The 16518-nt window shown below is 49.1% G+C and overlaps 1 protein-coding gene across 1 annotated transcript in view; it reads right to left on the bottom strand.

Annotated features, from left to right (window-relative positions):
* Window positions 1-16518, bottom strand: part of GATA1 (GATA binding protein 1) — a 121594-nt gene that overhangs the window by 21543 nt on the left and 83533 nt on the right. The window contains exon 2 of the mRNA XM_086940368.1: window positions 1014-1242. Within this exon, the coding sequence (XP_086796494.1) occupies window positions 1014-1197 (184 nt within the window). The 5' untranslated portion in view covers window positions 1198-1242. The remainder of the gene's footprint in view (window positions 1-1013; window positions 1243-16518) is intronic.

Raw genomic sequence — 16518 nt, 5'->3', positions numbered from 1 at the left:
ATACATGGGTAGTGCCTGTAGCCAGCTCATACCTGGAGAGTGCCTGTGGCCAGCTCATACCTGTGGAGTGCCTGTAGCCAGCTCATACCTGTGGAGTGCCTGTAGCCAGCTCATACCTGTGGAGTGCCTGTAGCCAGCTCATACCTGTGGAGTGCCTGTAGCCAGCTCATACCTGGAGAGTGCCTGTAGCCAGCTCATACTGTGGAGTGCCTGTAACCAGCTCATACCTGGGAAGAGCCTGTGGCCAGCTGGTACTTGGGGAGTGCCTGTACTGTAGCCAGCTCATACCTGGGGAGTGTCTGTAGCCAGCTCATGCCTGGGGAGTGCCTGTAGCCAGCTCATACCTGGGGAGTGCCTGTGGCCAGCTCATGCCTGGGGAGTGCCTGCAGCCAGCTCATGCCTGGGGAGTGCCTGTAGCCAGCTTATGCCTGGGGAGTGCCTGTAGCCAGCTCATACCCGGGGAGTGCCTGTGGTTAGCTCATAACTGGGGAGTGCCTGTGGCTAGCTCATAACTGGGGAGTGCCTGTAGCCAGCTCATGCCTGGGGAGTGCCTGCGGCCAGCTCATACCTGGGGAGTGCCTGTAACGAGCTCATACCTGCGGAGGGCCTGTAGCCAGCTCATACTGGGGAGTGCCTGTAAACAGCTCATACCTGGGGAGGGCCTGTAGCCAGCTCATACCTGGGGAGTGCCTGTAGCCAGCTCATACTGGGGAGTGGCTGTAGGCAGCTCATACCTGGAGAGTGCCTGTGGCCAGCTCATAGCTGGGGAGTGCCTGTGGCCAGCTCATACTTGGGAGTGCCTGTAACCAGCTAATACCTGGGGAGTGCCTGTAACCAGGTCATACCTGGGGAGTGCCTGTAGCCAGCTCATACCTGGGGAGTGCCTGTAACCAGGTCATACCTGGGGAGTGCCTGTAGCCAGCTAATACCTGGGGAGTGCCTGTAGCCAGCTCATACCTGGGGAGTGCCTGTAGCCAGCTCATACCTGGGGAGTGCCTGTAGCCATCTCATACCTGGGGAGTGCCTGTAGAGGCCTGTGGCCCGGCTCTGGATCGAGTTGCTGTAGAAGGAAGAGAGGGCGCTCCCATCGGGGTCTGAGTTGTGGTAGAAGAGCTCAGGGTCCTCGGTGCTCTGGAGATGGGATTGGTCTGGATAGTGAGGTAGAGAATCCTGGCCGCTCATGTATGTGAATTCCATGGTAGACTGGATTAAGAGCACAATGGCGTCTCCAACCGCGCACACCTGTAGAGACAGGAAACCGAAAGAAACAGATCAGATGCAATGGGACTCTTTCAGTATTTATGTTTGGAGAGAAAGCTCAGCCTTTATTATGGGTCAGGGGTTAAGATATGGTTGAAACAGGGAAGAAACGAAAGGAAAAGTAAAGAAAGTGAGGAAGAAAGAAAGAAAGAAAGAAAGAATGAAAGAAAAAAGACAAAGAAAGAAAGAAAGAACATCACAGTGCAATAACTAAAAAATTAAAACAAGCAATAGAAAGGAGAACAAAAAGGAAGAAAAATATTAGAAAAAGAAGAAAATGGAATAAACAGAAAGGTAAGGAAAGAAAGATAGACACACAAAGAAATCAAGACAGAGTGGACATGTGAATAAAAATGTAAGAAGAGGCAATGAAAGAAACATCCAGAAACAACTTGAGAAGAGGAAAACCGAGAAAGGAAGAAAAAGAAATGAAGAACGGAAAAATAAAAGATGAGGAAAGGAAGCAGGAAAAATGCAGAAAGAAAAAATGAACATTAGAAAAAGACCATAGTAAAAAAAGAGAAAGAATTGAAGAAAGAGAAAAAAGAAACTGACGTAAATTAGAGGGATATTAAAAAAGACAATAACTCAGAAAAAGAGGCAGCGAAATAAGGCAAGAAATAATGACATAGAAAAGAAAGAAGAAGCAATAAAGGAGGAATGGAAGAAAAATTAACCCAAAGAGGGGACAGAGGGGTGGGATGAGGGAGGGCACGAGGCAGGAAAGAAGGTACAGTGGGTGGTAGAGAGGATGCCTCATTGGCTAAAAGAAAATATAGTATTCTGCTGAAATTTAGTGCAGCCCGCCACAAGTTTGAACACCATAGTCAGTACTAATCACAGGTCCAAGGCGGAGGAGCGTCGCCTCACTCCCTTTAAGCAGTGTCACTAAAAGAAAAAGGAAATGATCATAACTCTAAGTTATTAGCATTTTATTTTTTACTTCTTGCGGCAGCTTTGCGGGCGCGACAGGCGGTGCTGCTCTGCTGACAGGGGAGGGGAGGGGAGGACTGGTTTGCACACCCTAAAGTGTGCATGAATGTTTGGCCGGCACTCTGGGGCCGGCCAAACATTCATGCGCACTTTGCATGTTCTCCATGCCGATTGCATTACAGCCTGCATGGAGAACCTGCCCAGCCACCCATTCTCACGGTGCTCACAGCAATCACAACGCTGCATGACGGAGTTGTGATTGGCTATCGGGAGGCTGGGGGCTAAGTGCATCCTGCTCCCTTCCCTGGAAGTGGGAAAGAGGACCGAGAGGAGGTGGCAGGGGCGGCAGACAGGTAAGCGTGATTAAAAGAAAAATGTATTTTTGTATTTGTATTTGGATTTGTAGAGCGCCTTATCACCCCGGGGTCTCTAAGCGCTTATCTGAGGGTGCACGCAGTTCCAATTGGAAGGCCGGTTAGACAATGCCCCATGCCTCCTGAAACAGCACAGTTTTCAGCTTTTTCCTAAAGGGTAGTAGGCGCGTTTCTTTGCGCAAGCTCTCTGGGAGACTGTTCCATGCGGTGGGGATTGTGTAGGAGAATGCGTGCCCTCCTAAAGAGGAAAGTTTGAACCGAGGGCAGACCAGCAGAGCGGCATCTGTTGAACGTAAATTCCTGCTGGGAACCTATGGAACTAGACGTTCTCTGATGTAATTTGGGGCTTGCCCGTACAGGGTTTTATGCGTAATGCACAGGCCCTTGAACTTAGCCCGCTGTCTCACCGGCAGCCAATGGAGCTTGTGAAGGAGAGGAGTGGCATGAGTCCTTCTTGGTTTGTGAAAGATTAATCTGGCAGCGTCGTTCATGACTATTTGCAGTCTGGCCAGCAGGTGTTGAGAGATACCGGCATACAAGACGTTGCCGTAGTCCAGCCGTGCCAGGATCAGGGCTGATACTGCTCTTCTGCACGTGTCCACCGTCAGAATGGGGGCCAGCTTACGCAGTTGTCTCATTGGGCCCACACATATGCCCACTACGGCTGAGACCTGGGCTGACATGGTGAGTTTGGCATCTATAAACAGGCCTAAGATTTTCACCGCTTCTGCTGGTACTGGGGAGGGCCCCAGTTCAGTGGGCCACAAGAGATCATTCCAAGGGCTGGATGCAGTCGTAATTGCAAGCACCTCAGTCTTGTCGGGATTTATTTTTAATGAACTGTCCGTCATCCAATTAACAGTAAATTTTAGAATGTTTTGCATTCTCTGATACGCCGTTGAAGAATTGTCCACTTGGATGATAATCTGTGTATCATCGGCGTAGTTATAAATGCTGCAGTCCATCTGATTTAGTGCTGAAATTAGGGGCCGCAGGTAGGCGTTAAACAGTAGGGGTGACAAGGCTAAGCCCTGAGGAACTCAACATGTGAGACCCACTGCCTCCGATACCAGGTCGGCTAATTGCACTCTCTGAACCCGATCACCAAGGAAAGATGTCAGCCAGGCATGGGCAGTGCCCTGGATACCGAGGTCCCACATCCGCAACAGCAGTAGGTCGTGCTTGACCGTATCAAATGCCGCGGAGAGGTCCAACAGCACCAGGGCGCACAGGGTTTTATTATCTGCTCTGCGTCTCAGGTCATTCAGCACGGAAAGCATGACCAATTCCGTGCTGCGATGAGCTCTGAAACCGGCCTGGTTAGGTTCCAACAGGAGGTTGTTTTCGAGGTGATGTGAGAGTGTGGGCAGCACATGTTGCTCCATTATTTTAACCAAAAAAGGTAGCTGTGAGATGGGCCTATAGTTTTTCATAATCTTGGTATCTGCCCCTGCCTTCTTTAAAAGAGGGATCAACCGGGCTTCCTTAAAGTTGGAAGGGACCTGCCAGTTGCAAAAGAGCTATGTCATCCTCCAGCCCCGGCCAGGCTTGTTTATAAACCCTTGGGGGGCACGGGTCAGCCGGTGACCCCGATTTGACTCGACCCATCACTGTTCTCACCATTCCCTTGGTGAGTAGGGGCAGTGAGGTTAGGGGCTGAGTGACTGCTGGAATGGTTCTTGTGCTATCTCCCAGGCACAACACACACAAATAAGATAGATTGGGGTCAGAGGCCAAAGTTTAAAGACTAAATGGAATATGTAGCCCCAGACTGACTTGTACATACAAAATATATTCCAGCGTCTAGAGAGAGAGAGAACAAATAAAGGAAGTTCCTACTAAGAATCAGAATTGTGAAATGGCAAATAGACATAAAAATGTATGCATATGGATTCCCATCATTCACCAAGCCTGGTGATCAGCTTCATCATTTGGGTATCCTATGATGTAAAAAATGACAGACTAGCTCTATAAATCTCAGAGCTTACGAATGTCAAAAAGGTATAATTACCAAGATGAGCAGGATAGAGTATGTGGGACCAAGTGTTTTATGAAAAAGTTTTTGTGAATGCGGTGAAAAATGGTGAAGTGCAAAAATATAAAATTGGTGCGTGAACAGACTAACAGTTGTTATTCGTGTCAGTCACAATCAATGATTAAAAACGTGAGATTTATAGAGCTAGTCTGTCATTTTTTACATCATAGGATACCCAAATGATGAAGCTGATCACCAGGCTTGGTGGATGATGGGAATCCATACACATACATTTCTATGTCTATGTCTATGTCTATTTGCCATTTCACAATTCTGATTCTTAGTAGGAACTTCCTTTATTTGTTCTCTCTCTCTCTAGACGCTGGAATATATTTTGTATGTACAATATCTCCCAGGCAGTCTAGTCTGGGGGTGGTCTTAACTTCTGTCAGGAGATCTGCTATCTTTGTGGTGAAGAATGACTGACATTTTTGGCAGTCTTCTTGCGAGAAGGAGGCACGTTGTTCTTTCTTTTTCCTCAGTTCTGACAGGACCTTGAAGATTTCTTTCTGGGGATTAAGTGCTGTCGAAATTCTATCGCCATAGAACTCAGCTTTCCTAGCCCTGATTGCTTGTTTGTAGGTGGCGAACTCCTTTATATAAATGGCTTGAGTGCTGGGATCATACCCCTTCCGCGAGGCTCTCTCACTCCGGCGTAGAGAGCGTTTCAGAAGCCTCAGCGTGTCATTAAACCAAGGCGCACCTTTGCCCTTATCTCCAATTCTTACCCTTCGGGCTGGTGCCACTACTTCCATGGCACTTTTAAGTTTTTGTGACAGTTTGAGGCTGGCCGTCTCTGCGTCATCCTCTGGTAGCCTATTAAAATGGGAAGGTAGTTTCCCTAGAGTGGAGACCAGTGTGTCTGTGTTCATTTTATTCCAGCTTCTCACGACCTGCCACTCAGCAAGAGAAGATACGCTTTGCCCTGGGAATGCCATTCTCCCCTGCGGTAGGTGATGGTCTGACCATATGCAGGGCGAGATGGTGATTGGGCTCAACATCGGGACTGAGGTCCAGATCAGGTCCAATGTGTGGCCTTTCTCATGCGTCGAGCCAGTCACCCTCTGAATTAACTCTAGCGTGGTCATAGCCTCTTCGAGCTGTTTTGACATTGCATCTTTGGGGGACTCCTCCCAGTGGAGATTGAAATCTCCCATAACCACGAGGCCTTCATACCTTGACTGCAGGTCATGGACCAGTCCAAGAAAAGGCTCAATGAAGGCTGGAGGAGTCCTTGGGGATCGGTAAACAAGGAGTATCACCAGGCAATTGGTGGGAGAACAAAAACTTGACTCCCAAGATGTCTGTGCCCTCCAGATTTTCTGCACAGATGATTTCAGTTGTTAAGGAGTTGTTATAGAGGAGGGCCACTCCCCCCCCCCCCTTCCTGCCATCTTTCCTGTTGTAATTAATGGCGCCGAAGTTAGGTGGAAGTGCTGCCACCAGGTCGGGGGTAGACGAATCTTCTAGCCATGTTTCCGTAACCCCTAGCACATCCAGGTTACCTTCTTGGAGCAGCGAAAACACCTCTAGATTATGTTTTTGGAGGGAACGTGTGTTGAGCAGGCCAATGCTCTGTGATATTACCCTTATTTTTTCCTTCTTTAGGTTTGTCTTGCTAATAAATGGTTTAACTGTAATTCCCTTCCTCCCCACCCCCGTGACCCAACCCCCCCACCGCCTTCAAACACCAGCCGCCACTGCTCCAAATCAATGTCTTTGGTTGGCCTTCAATAGGCCTATGGGACTTAGTCACAAACTACATTGTGCACTACATAAAGTAGTACTGTGGTAGAAATACTCATGTACTGCTGAACGCTGTTCAGAATCCTACGGCATGAGACCCCTGACTCTCTTGTCTTTTCTCTGTGAGATCCTCACCATGTCTGTGAGATCCCCACCGTGTGAAGGTCTAAAAACTGGTGTAAATATACTATAGCCCAATCTTGGAATGAGTCAAGCACTGTAAATGGCCACTCACAGTTACTGCAGCAATTGATTTCATAGATCCCCGGCCACCTCAGACTACCCAATCTCTTGTGTCCCATCTATGAAACCCACCAGCCGTGTGCATAAACTCACATTCACCCCCCCTCCTAATGACCACATGGCACCCATCAGCCATCTGCATCCCACCACTAATGACCACACGGCACCCATCAGCCATCCTCATCCCACCACTAATGACCACACCGCACCCATCAGCCATCTGCATCCCACCACTAATGACCACACGGCACCCATCAGCCATCCGCATCCCACCACTAATGACCACACGGCACCCATCAGCCATCCGCATCCCACAACTCAGGACCACACCGCACCCACCAGCCATCTGCATGAACTCACATACACCTCCCACTACTAATGACCACACTGCACCCACCAGCCATCTGCATGAACTCACATACACCTCCCACTACTAATGACCACACTGCACCCACCAGCCTTCTGCATGAACTCACGTACACCTCTCACCACTAAAGACCACACTGCACCCACCAGCCTTCTGCATGAACTCACGTACACCTCCCACCACTAAAGACCACACTGCACCCCCAGCCATCTGCATGGACTCACATACACCTCCCACCACTAATGACCACACTGCACCCACCAGCCATCTGCATGAACTCACGTACACCTCCCACCACTAAAGACCACACTGCACCCCCAGCCATCTGCATGGACTCACATACACCTCCCACCACTAATGACCACACTGCACCCACCAGCCATCTGCATGAACTCACGTACATCTCCCACCACTGATGACCACACTGCACCCACCAGCCACCTGCATGAACTCACATACACCTCCCACCACTAAAGACCACACCGCACCGACCAGCCTTCTGCATGAACTCACGTACACCTCCCACCACTAAAGACCACACTGCACCCCCAGCCATCTGCATGGACTCACATACACCTCCCACCACTAAAGACCACACTGCACCCACCAGCCTTCTGCCTGAACTCACGTACACCTCCCACCACTAAAGACCACACTGCACCCCCAGCCATCTGCATGGACTCACATACACCTCCCACCACTAATGACCACACTGCACCCACCAGCCATCTGCATGAACTCACATACACCTCCCACTACTAAAGACCACACATGCCCACCAGCCATCTGCATGAACTCACATACACCTCCCACCACTAATGACCACACTGCACCCACCAGCCTTCTGCATGAACTCACATACACCTCCCACTACTAATGACCACACTGCACCCCCAGCCATCTGCATGAACTCACATAAACCTCCCACTACTAATGACCACACTGCACCCACCAGCCTTCTGCATGAACTCACATACACCTCCCACTACTAATGACCACACTGCACCCCCAGCCATCTGCATGAACTCACATACACCTCCCACTACTAATGACCACACTGCACCCCCAGCCATCTGCATGAACTCACATAAACCTCCCACTACTAATGACCACACTGCACCCACCAGCCTTCTGCATGAACTCGCATACACCTCCCACTACTAATGACCACACTGCACCCCCAGCCATCTGCATGAACTCACATACACCTCCCACTACTAATGACCACACTGCACCCACCAGCCATCTATATGGACTCACATACACCTCCCACCACTGATGACCACACTGCACCCACCAGCCTTCTGCATGAACTCACGTACATCTCCCACCACTGACCACACTGCACCCACCAGCCATCTGCATGAACTCACATACACCTCCCACGACTAACGACCACACTGCACCCCCAGCCGTCTGCATGAACTCACATACACCTCCCACCACTAAAGACCACACTGCACCCACCAGCCATCTACATGGACTCACATACACCTCCCACGACTAACGACCACACTGCACCCACCAGCCATCTGCATGGACTCACATACACCTCCCACCACTAAAGACCACACTGCACCCCCAGCCGTCTGCATGAACTCACATACACCTCCCACCACTAATAACCACACTGCACCCACCAGCCATCTGCATGGACTCACATACACCTCCCACCACTAAAGACCACACTGCACCCCCAGCCATCTGCATGAACTCACATACACCTCCCACCACTAATGACCACACTGCATCCACCAGCCATCTGCATGAACTCACATACACCTCCCACCACTAATGACCACACTGCATCCACCAGCCATCTGCATGAACTCACGTACACCTCCCACCACTAATGACCACACTGCACCCACCAGCCATCTGCATGGACTCACATACACCTCCCACTACTAATGACCACACTGCACCCCCAGCCGTCTGCATGAACTCACATACACCTCCCACCACTAATGACCACACTGCATCCACCAGCCATCTGCATGAACTCACGTACATCTCCCACCACTAATGACCACACTGCATCCACCAGCCTTCTGCATGAACTCACGTACACCTCCAACCACTGATGACCACACTGCACCCACCAGCCATCTGCATGAACTCACGTACATCTCCCACCATTAATGACCACACTGCACCCTCCAGCCTTCTGCATGAACTCACGTACATCTCCCACCACTTATTACCACACTGCACCCACCAGCCATCTGCATGGACTCACATACATCTCCCACCACTAATGACCACACTGCACCCACCAGCCATCTACATGGACTCACACACACCTCCCACCACTGATGACCACACCGCACTCCTATTACTTTAACCTACAGCAAAGAAACGAGTGAATGCATGGATGGTTTGACTGAGTTCACAAGACTGATAACAAAAAACAACAATACCCAATAACACCGGACTAACCACCAACCTTGGGTTCTGGAGCAGCACGATGACCGGCATAAAGCGCTTCAACGCCTCGTCAGGCTTAGTAAGCACTATGTAAATACAATTACACTTCCAATGATCAGCCTATTCTACTTCTAATGAACAGTGAACTCTCAGCAGAGCTGCGCTCCCCTCGTCGCTTACAAGACACTGAGGGGCAGATTTACAAGCCCCGTGCGCCACCCGTACCTCACTCTTCCCATGGTAAAAATGACGCAAAAGTGGCGCAAGGGGCTTGTAAATAAACCCCTGAGAGAGGCTTCAAAGCTCCCCTCCAGGACCCCGGGGGAGCCCATTCCGCAGGACCGGGGGGGTGGGGGGGGGGCTGACTGTAAACACATCTTACCTGTGTCTGGCCTGGGTGGGACCGCGCGCGGCGAGCCTTCCCGCGCAGCCTGCAGAGCACAGCACCCCAGAGCATGGGCTGAAGGGAAGAGGGGGGTACGGAGCCCTTCGAGGTATATGGGGTGGGGTGGGGGCGGGGGAGCCCATATGTCCAACTGCAAAGTTCCTAGAAAAAGTAAGGAAATGGGGAAATGCCTCAGACTGTTAAAAGAAGCTCCGCGCAGGTCAGAGTGGTTTGCACCCCGACTGCACACACCGCGCCGCTGTGCAGCACCGCCCCCCCCCCCCAAGTTCCCACTTCATTCTCAGAAGCTGCTGTGTCCGAACCTGGCCTTGGCCAAGCCTCTGTGGGGCGGAAGAGAGACCGTGACAGCATTTCTACCGCCTTCCTCCCGCAGCCAGGGGTGTATCGACACCGGGAGGCTCTTATCAGAGCGCCCACAGGCCGCAACTGCCCTGCAGCGCCATGACGCAAGGCTTCCAGGAGCGCTAGCATCTCTGGCATCCTTTGGAGTGCTGGAATTGGAAACAATATACTCCAATATCCCATGATCCGGGGTTCAAGGTGTGGCGGCAGAAAGTGGGCGGAGTCATGAATAGCGCAGTCTCACAGACAACTTATACATTTAGGTTTTTTGAAAACTGCTCTAAAGAAACTGACAACAAGGACACGTGAACGTGCATTTGTTATGTCTTTCGGTTACTAGCAAGCTGCATTTTCACATTCACCCAAGGCTAAGGCAGCTGCTGCAGGGATCTTTGTGTGGCCGGCAGTTTTCAGTGTGTAATAATGGTAAGATAATTGGGTTGTTTATTGCAGAGTTTGGTTTGTTCACTGTTTTGACTCACCATAGAAAGGCATAGAGTGTTGATGTCCCAGCTGCAGAGTACAACGTGCCTCACGCAGGCCACAAATTTGTTTTTTATTTAGAAACTTCAGTGGGTCGCTGCCTAAGTTCATCATGTGCGACTGAGACTTCGGGCCTGGTTACGGGTTTGGAGGTCCATCGGATCGCCAATCCTGTGGTGGCGTGGTGGAAATCGCTGCATTACGAGTGCGCCGGGTCCACCGATACAGGACCGCCATCCCTCGGCTGTGGTTTGGCGGTCTGGCCCAGTAATGTACTGCCGGTGCCGCTGCAGCACCGCCAAGCATATTAGGAGTTTCCTCATAGCCGTGTGAGCCCGCCATGAAAACTGTGGCGGTGAGAAAACTAAGGGGGACCACAGGCCCCCCTGTAGACTCTGGGCCAGGGGAAGCAGGCAGGGGGGCGCAAGGCGTGCCCCACTGTCTGCATGCACCCCCAGTTCCTGCACGGCATGGACTTCACCGTTGGCGTTCCCATTGCCGTGCCTTTCTAACGACACCGCCGTGGCCCCACCAAGGCACCGCTGCCAGGCCACAAATGAACTCACAGCCTGACGGGCGGTATGCGGACAAGTTTGGTGGTGTGGGAGCATGGCGGTGGCGTGGCGGCCCACTCCCGCACTGCCAAAGTTGTAATCAGGCCTTAATTTTCATCATCAGACTGTGATCCAGGAGAAAATAGGCAGAAAACAGAGAGAGACGGCGACCCGCGGGCTTCCACCGGCACCATAGAACCCTCTGTGTGGGAAAGCGTGTGCTTTCATGCAATATGGTGGCAGCAGGAGAGCAAACAAAAACAACCCCAAAGGAGTCTCTTCAGCCATACTACAGGAACATTATTCTTGTTGCTGGAAGGGGTCGGAAGCAACATGCACGGTGGGGTATTGAACAAGGGAAACAGCACACCAGGGAGAGAGAGCTGGAAAACACATGCCCTCTCAAGGAGTGCTGAATAAAAACATTATGTTTCCCTAAATGTGAGCAAAGAGAGGACACAAGGCAGCCAATCCCAAGGATTGTAAAGAGGCTATGCTCCTTCTAAGGAATAAACTCAAGAAGAAAGCTATCGATTGAAAGAGAGGCAAGGAAATGAGAGTGACAATTAAGCCAATCAGTGGTAAGCCGCAGGTGGGTTGTAAGCCTACTCTAGACTCACAACGGGTCTGCCACAACTAGCTCGGCTACCTGGTAGGAGAAACCTAAAAATTTAGCTCCAATGCTTTAAAAAATACAGATATATCTTATGAAAAACGAAAAGATATTCAGGAGACACATTTCTTTATGTTACTTATCAACAGCAACTATCAGAACACAGGCATACCATTTTATTAATAATATTCTATTTTTCCATGAATAAAATAGTGTGTGTAACTAGTATGGACATTCTTGGGCTCAACAGAACACAACACACATCTGTCTGGACACATTTCTTGCAATGGAAAGTTTCCTCTTTTATTTTTGCCCCCTGGGGCTTAAAAACTGTGCTGCTTATGGAAGCCCCCATTTCCAACAAAAATTACCATTCAGACCTATAGGAAAAGTACACATTTATTATGAAATTAAATGGATGAAATGAAATGAAATAGGATTTGAAAAGCGCATGGCTGCCCGTAAGCGTCCCAGCGCTGGTGAGTGTGCTAAATGAAGAAAATAAAAAAGTATTTAAGGAAATAACCAAGTTTTCAGCAATTTACGGAAAGGCAGATGGTTGGGCTCTGCCCGAATGGCAGGTGGTAACGAGTTCCACAGTTTGGAGGCGTTATAAGAAAAAAGACGTCCCCCCGATCGAGCACTCTGGGCATAGAAGCCAGGTGAAGGTGAGTGGACCGAAGGGCTCTGTTAGTTTTGTAGGGCACAATAAGATCCTTCAGAATAGGAGGGGCATTGCCGTAGAAGATTTTATGAGTGGTGCATAGAGATTTAAAATACACTCTTTCCTGTATAGGCAGCCAGTGAAGTGAGCTGAGAGCGGGTTTTGCTGAAAAGCGGTTCCCGGTGCCCGTAAGAAGCCTGGCAGCTGTATTTTGGACAACTTGTAATTTGGCAGTTACTTTCTTGGGGACCCCAAGATACAGGGCATTGCCATAATCCAGCCTGGACAATATGAGGCCCTGGATCAAGAGCTTCCTAGATTGAGGGGGAAGTAAAGGAAGGATTTTCCAGGAGGTGCGTAGGAGGCCATAACAGGCCCCCGCCGTTTTCCTGGCTTGAGTGTAGAACGTAAGTCCTTGGTCCAACCATATACCTAGACTTTTAATATCAGGTTTGGGGTCAGGGGCGGACCCATACAAGGTGGCCACATGGTTTCAGGGCGAAAATGTGACTGGTTACCCATGACCAGGATCTCAGTTTCAGCGCTATTTAACTTTAGATGGGAACCATCCATCCATCTAGCTATGTCTTCAAGGCAGGAGTAAAGGTCCAAAGGGGGGCGATCCAGCTGGCTCAGTGATACGATAAGCTGGGTATCGTCAGCATATGTCAGTAGTTTGACCCCGTGTGGAGTAACAATTTCCTCAAGGGGAGACATATATACATTAAAAAGAAGCGTAGGGCTCAAAGATGAGCCCTGAGGAACGCCACAATGTACCGGAGTGATATTGGAGATGGAATTCCCCTCAGCCACCTGAAAAGAGTGGCTGTGGAGGAAAGATTTCAACCAGGAAAGGGCAAGCCCCGTGACTCCCAAACCCTTGAGGCGGTGAATCAGGGTAGAATGATTCACGGTGTCGAAAGCTGCGCTCAGATCCAGGAGGATCACTGCCACTGATCCCCCTGAACCTAAGATCTTTCTGGTCTCCTCTACCACCACAATCATTGCAGTTTCCTTGCCCTGACCAGGGCGGAATCCTGTCTGTGAAGGCTGGAGTAAGTCCCCTGATTCAAGAAAGGCGGATAGCTGACGGTTGACGTATTTTTCTGCTACCTTGCTAATACCTGGAAGTAGAGAGATTATGTGTATTTTAATCCAAGACATCATACCTTAACAGTCATGGCAAATGTTTGGGGTTTATCTGTATTCTAAATACCATCTCCAAATAGCTGTTGCAAACACCACATTGCAATCTAAAGAGTATTTGACTTCATTAGTGGAGTAAAACATGTGTATTCCAAGGAGTGAATCATTCTCCCACTCTCCTTGAAATGCACAAATGAGAAGGTCAGCGAAGCACACCCCAATTACAACCGTGTAAAGTCTTGGCAATCTCAAGAATGTGGAATCAAAAATAAAGTTAAACCTATGCTACACAAATACAAGATATACTCAATGACGTAAGCCAAACCCAAATTTCATCAGGACAAGAAGACCCAATCACGATGTTTAGATGTGTAATTTTCTTTATTCCTTGTTCATATTCAGACGTGAGATGCAGCCAACACGTGTTTCGTCTGTACAAAGTTAGTACTCAGACTTTCTCAAGGCTATAAGGCGGTCATAAGTAGTATCATCAGGTCACGTCGCAGTAAAATCTTGAGGATAACCGTATTCGGAATCAATTAATACGAAAGTATATGTAAAGCTGAAGCACACAAGCCCACAAGTAGAAACAGAAAGGGGATACAGGCTCCTATAGTATATAGAGCCTCCTCTAGTGTAATGGCCCCCTCTGGGCTCGAAGTGCTGATGTTCCAAGGTGAACCTTTATAAAACCAAGCATGTAAACATGCACAATCCGATGTAATATGGCCCCAAATAGAAACGGATTAATATGAAACGCGACCCGGGTATTCAAAATAAATGCATCCAGGAGAGCTTACGATCCACAATCCGTCGTATTTTCGCAATGTACGCGTCCCCCGCGCTTGATAACGCAGCTTCGTTTCGACCTGCTCTTGCCACTTCTTGGTAATGAGTGGCACTGGTTTCTAGAGCACCCCCGCTGTACTTACAGCAATCTTGACTTCAGTGTGCCCTTAATACATGGTTATCTCACACTTTTTTATATTTTGATGTGCGGTTACTCCCTGACAGAGAACACAACTACCAGCTTTCTCCTTGAAATGTATTTACATTTATAGATGTTTTCTTTATTTCAAACACAAAACAACTCCTCCAATCCACCAAAGACCTATATTAACTCAGGGATAGTAACACCCCGAGGGAGGCGTTATCCTTACTTCAGTGCCTCCATGCATCAGTGGACAGGTTAAGGAGGGCTCTTTAACTCTTTAACTCTTGCAGAGTGTCAGGAGCTGCATTGCATTCAATGTGCATTGTTCCTACTAACATTTGATCAGTTGAAATCTGCAGATAATGTTGCAGATGTTAGATTATGTGACACATCTGGTGTTTTAGTACTTTTGTGGAATTAACATTAAACAATTTATAATTTCAAAGCACCAGTGTGCAGCATAAGACATGTTTTGCACTCATCTGACAGACCTTCCCCACTCCTTTACATTCTTCCATCACCATAGGCTGACTGGTGATTTTTTCCTTCACCTGTAATGCTCCATGCTAGTTATAAGTTCCCTCTTTCAACTTTTCTTCCCACTTTTTTCTTCCATCAATTAAAATGTTCCTGTTTCTCATTCTAGCTCACCCAGCCTCTATTCACCACTGGCCATTTGTCTCCTTCCTTTGTCACCATGGATCTCCTTTCATCGTGCGCTCTCTGGGGCCTACTCACAAACTGCATTTTGTAGTACACTTAGTAATATTACAGCATTACTGCTTAAGTACTGCAAAATACTATTTACAAACCTACGAGTGTAAATCTCCCATCCATCCCTCCTATTTTTCCTATGGGGAGATCTGCACATTTGTAAGTTTACTCGTCAGGGCCCGATTACGATGGTGTAGGAATTGGCTCCGACCCACGGTCTGAGCCGTTCCTACGGCATCAAAATTGGCTTTTCTGATACCTTTCCGACCGACCCATTTTGATGGGGTTGATCGGAAAGGATTCCGAACCGGATTTCCGAATGGCCTCCGACTGGCTCGGAGAGCCCGTCTGCTGTTCGGAAAGCCTCCTGTAGTCCCCCGGGCAGCTCTTTCTGCCCGAGAGATTACGACGATGGCAAATTCTGTCTTTCTGTGCCGGCCTCTCCTACACAGAAAGGCTGTGGGAATGTGTCTTTGGGGCCCCCCAGCAGGGCCCCCATGGGTGCAAGGCCTCCAGATGGCAGCCTAGGAAGCACCTATGGTGCCCCTCTGTTGATCCCTACACCTGCAGACACCTTGAGGTGTCTGCTACAGGGTGCAGGGATGAACTTCACCTCAGCTCTTTACAATGAGAGCGTGCATTCCGGTCAGAATGCACGCTCCCATTGTAAAGAATAGGAATGCAACCGAACAGTGTTCAGTCGCATCCTAATTGCTGGGTTGGGACCGACGACAGGAGGTCGTTCGGACCCAGCTCCCAAACGATGTCGGACGGACTCAGGTCCGTCCGACATCGTAATCAGGCTCTTAGTACTAAACGGGAAGGGACTAGGCAGGGTGGTTAAATAAGGTCCTTACTTACTACTAAGTAGGAGGGGTTCAGATAGGAGTAAGGATCTGTTTAGGGAAGGATAGGGAGGGCTTTAAGTAGCCCTGGGCAAAATGTCAATTATGCCGGAGTAATGAGAGTAATTATAATGATTATGCATTACTCTCATTACGTGAATTTACCGAAATGACGCGATGATGCCAGCTTGAGTAATTAAGAGTAATTTTGGGTAAAAATCTTACCACAGGTGCATTGTAACAATGAACTAAGAGAGAGCGAGTGGGTCCTGGCTTCTACTGTACGTGCCCTGCAGCATTTCGTGCTATTTTCGGAACACAAAATACATGCTTGAGCCCATTTTGGGTGCGAGGATGCATTTCATATCAAGAAAATAGCACTAACTGCTGAATTATGCTTTTCACAGAATTGTGAGCAATTATGCAGTAATT

Source organism: Lissotriton vulgaris, chromosome 10 (genome assembly GCF_964263255.1).
Source record: "Lissotriton vulgaris chromosome 10, aLisVul1.2, whole genome shotgun sequence".
Taxonomy (NCBI): domain Eukaryota; kingdom Metazoa; phylum Chordata; class Amphibia; order Caudata; family Salamandridae; genus Lissotriton; species Lissotriton vulgaris.
The sequence above is the reverse complement of the archived record's forward strand: the minus strand, read 5'-3'. Positions and strand labels throughout refer to the sequence as shown.